At 35.9% G+C, this 8,075-nt stretch overlaps 1 protein-coding gene across 2 annotated transcripts; it reads left to right on the top strand.

Annotated features, from left to right (window-relative positions):
• The first annotated feature begins 560 nt into the window (after positions 1–560).
• On the top strand, positions 561–7,866 carry LOC147482277 (DHHC-type zinc finger family protein). Of its 2 annotated transcripts, XM_086579951.1 has the most exons (9): positions 561–880; positions 955–1,053; positions 1,138–1,239; positions 1,346–1,417; positions 2,575–2,673; positions 2,757–2,852; positions 2,938–3,087; positions 6,346–7,052; positions 7,541–7,866. In XM_086579951.1, exons 1-7 carry the CDS (start codon positions 608–610, stop codon positions 3,031–3,033), a joined length of 837 nt encoding a protein of 278 aa, XP_086436077.1. In that variant the 5' UTR covers positions 561–607; the 3' UTR covers positions 3,034–3,087; positions 6,346–7,052; positions 7,541–7,866. The 2 variants fall into 2 exon arrangements, with proteins under 2 accessions (XP_086436077.1, XP_086436076.1); XM_086579950.1 differs by lacking the exon at positions 6,346–7,052.
• The last annotated feature ends 209 nt before the right edge of the window (positions 7,867–8,075 follow it).

The raw sequence follows: 8,075 nt of genomic DNA, 5'->3' as shown, positions 1-8,075 counted from the left end.
CAGGACATGATTGGACACAACTACAGCTAAAAGACTATATAAAACGATGATCGATCAGGAGAAAGAAAGGAGATTGAAAATTCATTAGCAAAATACTTGTAAAACCAGAGCAAAATAGTGAGAGAGGGAGAGAGCGATTTGTAACCACCATTGAGATGAACACTAAAACTTGAGTTTCATCTCTTTCTTATTATCAACTCAGTTCAAACCTATTCAATTCATTGCTGATCTTAGAAGAAGATTCTTGATTATTACATCCAGAGCACTCGATCCTTAGTCAAAAAAATGATGTATATATGTTGATAGTATCTTTTTTCTACTGTCTGATGTAGAAAGTTTGATACCCGTTTTTGGGCTGAAAACCAGTTGTTTCCAACTTTCCATCGGGCCTCCATAGTTTTTACAAAGCCCACATTTGAAATATCGGTCCCGAATTTTCTGAAATCTCTACGAAATACCAAAATATATCATTCCGATATTTCCACGAAATGGATAAAAACCAGTTGATATATGTACGACATATCGATATCTCGGTTACCTGATTCTTCTAAGTTCGAATATGAAGACCTTAAAAAATTTCACTTGTTGTAATTTAAAAAACAAAAACATGAAGACCTTAAAATTTCATTCACTTCCTGTTTCTGCAGTTATTCTCTACATGGGTTTTGCTTATTACTCAACAATCTTCATTTTTATACAAGATTGGTTGAGTTTAAAAAGCTCAGCTGGATTATTCAACGCTTTGGTTTTCAGTTGTTTGGCTTTCATGTGTGTGGTGTCTTTTGTTTCTTGTGTTGTAACTGACCCAGGTCATATTCCTGCACACTTTGTCCCAGAGATTGAAGATGGGTGTGTTTCAGAACTTGGGTCCAAAAGAAATGTAAGTTTTCATTCCTTCTTATTGTTTATATATATGTAATGTGCTAACACATTTGCATGATGATTTTGCTGCAGAGTGTAAATTTAAATTTAAGATACTGTGATAAATGTTCCTTGCACAAGCCACCTAGGGCTCATCATTGCCGGGTTTGCAAAAGGTGTGTACTAAGGATGGTAGGTGAGCTGGCATTTTACTTGGAGTTTAAAAGATTAACAGTTTCTGTGTATGATTTCTAAGGACTCATATGCTCAATGCAGGATCATCACTGCTTGTGGATAAACAATTGTGTTGGCTTTTCTAATTATAAGCCTTTTGTTTTACTCATATTTTATGCAGCTATAAGTTGCATCTACTCTATGGTATGGCGATTAATTCTTCGTTTTATTTGTTTCAAAGTTACGTCGGGGATGGTCAAGTTATATTATTACTAAGGAAGTTTGAAATAGGCTTGCTTGGTCTATGTAGGTTGTGATTACTAGTGTTGCACTTCAAAAGGATCGGGAAGTTATCGGATGGAGTTATCTCAAGATTTTTTGTGTAAGATTTTTTACTTGTATTCATCATATGGAATTGCAGTACTGTACTTCTTATTCAATGTGACTTCTGTGGACCTATAGGGTAATTTATATTTTGGCTTGGATGGATACCTTTGTCCGTAATATCATTATCAGCTTCCTTGTCTATAACTGTGACAAACGGTGTTTAATAGCCTAGACGCATTGCCCAATAGTAAATTATATTACTGACTTGTTTACTATTAAATCAAGCTAATTAAGAAGCTGAGAGAAATAAAAGATGCAGAAGAGGCAGATTTCTTTTTTCTTTTTCTTTTTATTATTTATTTTACCGTCTAACTAGCAGTCATTATTGCTAAGTATATCTTCTTATCATTACTATATCTCTTGTGAACGTAAAACCTAGGCCTTTTCGTATAAAAAAGAATTGCCGTACACATATTATGTAGCTATTTGACATTTATTCAACACTTAAACCATGTCATTCCATTTCTAACTTTACCATGTTGACAGATACTCTAATAGAATATTATAAACAGAACCTATGATTTGGTAATTTATTTGTAACCAACAAGAAGCAATATCTAGCTTAAGAATGTTTTAACATTCTAGTATACGCTTATTTTATTATTGGATCTCAAGAATGAAGAATCAAGTTAGCAACTAGAAATTGGAAGTAAAGACTCATTTCCTTTTTCGACTAGCATTGTCTATATATTGTTATGTATCATGAGTTCATGACTTCTAAGTGTAGATAGGATAGTCGTGTTTTTGGTCTTTACCGAACTAGGGACTTGAAGTCTGTGAGTGATCAAGTATTTGCCCAGAATTTCTACTTGGGGGAATTCTCTTGGTTTCTGGGTTGCTACCCACCAATATTTCTCTACTGTATGGAACAAGCAACTATGTCACAGGACATCCTGTATTCACTGTATCCCACTATAAGACATAATCTACAATCACTTCAGCTGAGTTGCATTTATTTACCTGCAGCCAGTTCTTTCAGGAGTACTTGTAATCTTAACTGGCATAGGTTTCTAATTTTCTATATTCTTGTTATACAGTTACGCTTGTGCCTTTTGAACAAAATGAAACTACATTCCTGTGACTATCTCTTTTCTTCTATATGTCTGTTTACTGAATTTTCGAAATTTGGACTTCAATATCTGCTTCTTCCAGATTACGTGTGGATCAATCACAGCAGTATTCTGTATTACATTAGCAAGTCTGTTAGTTTGGCATCTCTACCTCCTTACTCATAACATGACAACCATTGAGGTGGGTCATATTTCAACACCAGACTTCACAATTGTGTGCTCTCTTATGGTAATTGATATGAAGTCTACTTCATGTTTCATCAGTATCATGAGGGAGTAAGAGCCAAGTGGTTAGCAAGGAAATCTGGACAGAGCTATCACCATCCTTTCGACCTTGGTGTGTACAAAAACCTGATTATGGTAAATACAAGACCTTATTATATCTGAGTTTGATATTTATACATCTCTTGTTGAGTTGGTGACTGAATGTTTCTCATTTCCTCAGATACTTGGTCCAAATAAGCTGAAATGGCTTTGGCCCACAGCAGTTGGCCATCTTAGAGATGGGATTAGCTTTCCTACTTCACGTGGCACGCCATAGCAATTCCAGCTTGAACTACAGTGAGAAAGATTTGATATATGGTTCTCGTAATCAGTAAGTGCCTTGTAACTAAAATCAAAGATATAGAACCCTAACTTTGTCAAACCCACTATAAAATTAATTAATAAGGCTTCCAAAAATCAATAACATGCAAGACACGGAACAACCAATGGGAACTACTCTAACACATTTGTTAATTGCTTAGTAGTTTGAACAAGATTCTTATGTTGCACTCGGACAATTTTCAAACGTTATGACTGGTGTGACTTGTAAAGACCACTGTTTTCTTCCAGTTTTACATTACCACATACTAAGGTCTGTATTCTCTAGCAAGCTAGCGAACTTAGAGGTTACTTTCATGTTTTTTTGCTCTGGTGAAACGTCCTTCCTATCTATTGTTATTTAATCTATTCTATTTTCTGATGGTGTTGTTCCTAGCCATGATTGAAGCATTGACTAGGGAAACCTAGATTCTAAACTTTGTCAAGAGGCTCAAGTTTGGGATGGGTTCAAAATGTGGTTGTGCTTTTAGGCATATTACTATGGAAACCATCCTCTACTTGAGTAGTTGAGTGTCCAAGAAATCTACTACTAAAAATTATCTTAAAGGTGTCCCAAAACACTGATAACGTGCCAGACACTCGGAAAAGAAACGGAAATTACTACAACAAAATTTGTCAACTTCGCGATTTATTTAAAATGTGATGTTAGCTTTTTAATCGGTCAACTATTAAATGGTACAGTTGCTTTGACCTGTAACCTGTTAAGACTGCCTCCGTCCCCTGTCTATAGGCATATAATTGTTCTTTTGATGTGATTAAATTTGTTATTAAATAAACCTTATGAGTAATTGACAGATGTTATAGTTTCCTTTGTTTCTCATTCTAGTGTCTGGCAGTCTGGCATATTATAGGTTTTTTCATGGATACGCAGATTTCATGATAGAATAACACCATGCTGATCCACACCTTTTCTATGCCTAATAGAATAACACCATACTGAATCCACACCTTTTCTATACCTAATAGAATAACACCATGCTGAATCCATCTTCAATTTGAGTCTCTTGACATAATATGGTATGGGATCTAGATATTCTTGTTCTTGCTTCGATCAATGCGGAAAGAATAACACCGTAGTAAAAGGATTGTAGATTAGAAATCATGGACAGAAATGAAGTTTAAGATAGGATTATAGGAAGAAGACACCAAAATATCCCTTTAGATAGTTTACTTGTTAGAGAAGAACATTGGGGTTTGGTATGATAAAGTAGGAACAAAACGGTCTTGAAAAGTATCGTCATTTGTGCCTGGTTACAGTTATCCTTGTGCAACAATAAAAGCTTGTTTAAGATGAAACTTCCGAGTAATTGCGAAATATTCTGTAGTAGTTTCCATTGGTTGTTAAAGTGTCTATGCATGTTAGCAGTTTTTCGAATGTGCTTTTTGATAACTTCTAGTTGTTGACATTATTAATGGTCCATATAACCATGTGGACCACTCGACCGTTTCCTAACGTAATGGTTGTCTATGGGATAAAAATTAATTGAGATTTAGTTTTACATTACGTGGTTGTTTCTTAGGTAGTTAATTAGTTATCCAACCAAGGTGTGTCTAACTATCTACACATTGGCAAGCCCATTTAATGCATGTATGTTTCATCAATTAGTTGTCAAAGAATGCTATCGAAATATTCCTTCAAAAAGAGTAATGGTTTTGGAAGAGGGAAATGTTGGTTATTGATGTTGGGTAACATGGCATCATCGTTATTGGTTTACATTTAAAGAAAACTGAAGTCTTTGAAACATTTGATAACCAGGAGGGTTCACCACGTGGATGATCTCTCCATATATAGGAGGTTGGACCAAACGAGTTTAAGTCAATGCTGATGCCTAACATTGTTAGCCAGTTCCAAAACTTTCATCCGTGGTGTATAAAGTTTCTAACATTTGGTTGTTAGGATCAGAACATTCAAATCTTAAGAGCCTTGTATTGTTCTGAATTTAATTTTGTTTATTTATGACTTCAACTCGAATTGGAAGTGTTTTGTGACATACTAACATAGTATACATGGACAAGAAAGCTCCCTGTGCAAGAAATAAAGTTGGAACTCTTTGTGGGGGGAGTTAGGATGAATTGTAGTTTAGGGATCCATTGGGAATCAAGTTTGTGTTTTTCAAAGAAAAGCTGTGACTTTTAATGCACATTCTAGGTTACTAGCAAAAGGAAATAATTTCTTTGAAATGTTTTATTATTACTCTCTTTTTGTTTGGTTATTTTTGGTTGTGTATAGTAACTACTACCAAGATTATTTGGGATTGTGGTAGTAGAGAACAGAGATTCCTTGGGTGAACGTGGGTTATGGCCTAAACTTGAGACCAGGAGGAATCCAATGAAAAAGTATAGAACCTTTCCAAGCTAATGAAAAACATAGTTCAAGAAAGAGAGGATAATTGAATCTGAAAACTGGTGGCAGAAGTTCAAAGTTTGAAGTGGCTGTATTGGTATTGGTGGCCGAGTTGAACCCAGAAAGCTTTGTGAAAAAATCTATTCTGAGGCGCAAGGAAAACGTTGAACTCCTCAAGTTAAGAAGCAAACTATTAAGTTAGAATGAAAAAATTTGATAAGGAGGATTCTCTTACATAATCAGAAGAAAAACGACATAAGAGACGTCGTGAAACTCAAAATGCCATGATAACCCTAATAAATAATTTTAGGTTGATACTTCTTTTATGAATGCTTGTTAACAACGGTTGGAAAGTTAGGTCCATCACCTAGAGACTCCTTATACCGTTTAGAAGTATCCGTTTAGAAGTATTCCAGTGTAAATTATCAGTATCACAACCCTAAATCCCTCTAGTCATGCTCTCAAACTATGGAAATCTTACCCAAAAGGCTAAAATGCCATGAGGACTTTGGGTATGTAGAGATGTTTAGTATAGTCCCATATGGGATTCCTAAAGTCTTGCACTGTACAAAAGTTCCTGGGCCTTTCCACTCGTCACCGATTGGATTTGAGTTGGATGTCCAAATTTCAAGATGGTATTGGAGTAGGTTTGTTTTTGGTCCAAAGGGCCCGTTTACTCCATGTAACTCAAGTGTGTTGTTAGGCTCAAGTAACGCCACATATGAGGGGGCGTGTTGAGATGTTGAATATAGTCCCATATGGGAGGCCTAAAGCTTTGCGCTATAGTACAAAAGTTCTTGGGCCTCTCCACTCGTCACCAATAGGTTTTGAGTTGGATTCCCAAATTTGTAATGAAAAATTTAAGATATTATGTTTAAAATACTTTTATTCTATTTGATTTGGCAGAATGCTTGACAGAATTTCAATCAATCTGTACAGTAGTTAAGCAAGTATTAAATCCAGATAGCGGTGTCAACGACTATGATCTGTTTGAAGTACACAGGATGCAGAGTGTGCAGAGTTTAAGCTGTTCACTTTGAAGACTACCGCTATTGAAACTTCAAAGTAAGAAGGATCTGAAAGAGAGATCGTAGGAGTAAGTCTAGGAACAAATTGGGTTGGAAAAATGGCGAGGAAGAACAAAATACAGAAGGTGGCAGAAGTTGTTTTGTGACCATTGTGAAAACTGGAAAGATGGGCATGGGAAAGGTAGGTGTTATAAACTTCACCATGAATTGAAACCTACACATCAACAGAGGAAAGAGGGATAAAATGGCAGCATTGATCACCCAAAAGATAAAACAAGATGAAGATCTTCCAAAAGTGCAAAATTTGTGCTAAGTTTGCCTCCATGACGCTGCCAACAAGTTCTCTTGATGGTGCTAGATGTGGTGACCTTGGACCATTCACTTGAAACAAAGTGGTGTGGCAGCAATCATGAATCACAGAACTTCAATTTATGAAGCTACTGTACGAAATTTGGTTTAACCACACCTCATCCTAAGCCATATTCCTTGGGTAAGGTTTAGAAAGATACAGCCTACAGGGTTTAGGACTGCCAAGCTGTGTACTTTCAAATGCTATCAGTAGCTGATTCATCCGTAGAGTTCCTTGTGAGTTAGTTCCATTTCAATCCTTGTGAGTTAGTTCCATTTCAATTGTGTCAGGTTACTTTTTTATCTGTCATTTACTTTTTTTGCAAGAACATTTCATTTTCTCATGTTCCCTTTAAATATTTGAACAATCTTTATATTGCATGGTGGTTTCCCTTGGAACGAAATTCTCTAAATTTCTTTTAAAGGAATACAAGATTTAGCATCTGTTTTGATGGACGAACCCAACTTGGCCAGGGGTTATCCCATGCAAATTTCTGAAAGAGAATTAGCCAACTAGTTGAAGTGCTCCTTAGCATACAAGCTTTTGTTAGAGGAGCTGAGCTCCTTTTGTGTTTGTTAAATTGTTAGTACGACTATTGGCACACCCTTTGCAGCTATACAAAATGAAAGTCAACAATGTGTTTGAACCACTGAATTTGAGCATTTAATATTTAGGGAGAATTTCTTCATATACTGACTGGCTTCTTGTCTGGAATATCTTACAGAATTTTTAACAGGACATTGTGAGGCTTGTTGGATGCGTTTGTTGACGAAAACATGGTGCATCTTTGATGACATAGAGTGACTGAAATCTTCTAGAAAAGATGTAATCACCAGGGAATAGAGCTTGAGATTGCTGTCTGGTCTGATTTCCCTGCGGGCATATATGTTCGATTGGTTTCACGCGGGGGAGATAAAGAACATAAAGAATTTCCCGTGTAATACTTAGATTTCCCATTAATAAGAACGATAACTCAACAAAGAAATTCTGGTATTGCTTGCCCAGTTTTTCTATTGGAATTGTTAGTACTTTTACTATTTATGCTCCAAACTGTTGTCCAAGTTTCAAACAGCCGAGCTCCAAAATCTAACATGTATCCAAGTAACAACGTATGCATTAGCATTCAGAGGAATAAAGTAATCAGATTGTTGTATTAAAATGCTCGAAATTGTGGTCCAATTTATCATTAATCAAGATGCAACTTAACGATATTTGCCTACATCACCATCCTACACAATTTGTATTACACAACTAGGGAG

The sequence above is a fragment of the Coptis chinensis genome, chromosome 8 (assembly GCF_015680905.1).
Source record: "Coptis chinensis isolate HL-2020 chromosome 8, ASM1568090v1, whole genome shotgun sequence".
NCBI classification, from domain to species: Eukaryota; Viridiplantae; Streptophyta; class Magnoliopsida; order Ranunculales; family Ranunculaceae; genus Coptis; species Coptis chinensis.
Note: the sequence above shows the minus strand (reverse complement) of the source record. Positions and strands in the feature narration are given on the sequence as shown.

What these genes read in the sequence shown, in the direction of transcription:
- LOC147482277 (XM_086579950.1), top strand. Translation starts at nt 608, where the DNA reads ATGAAGACCTTAAAATTTCATTCACTTCCTGTTTCTGCAGTTATTCTC. An exon ending in AACTTGGGTCCAAAAGAAAT is followed by an intron (nt 881 to 954) that starts GTAAGTTTTCAT and finishes ATTTTGCTGCAG; the next exon opens with AGTGTAAATTTAAATTTAAG. An exon ending in TAAGTTGCATCTACTCTATG is followed by an intron (nt 1,240 to 1,345) that starts GTATGGCGATTA and finishes TGGTCTATGTAG; the next exon opens with GTTGTGATTACTAGTGTTGC.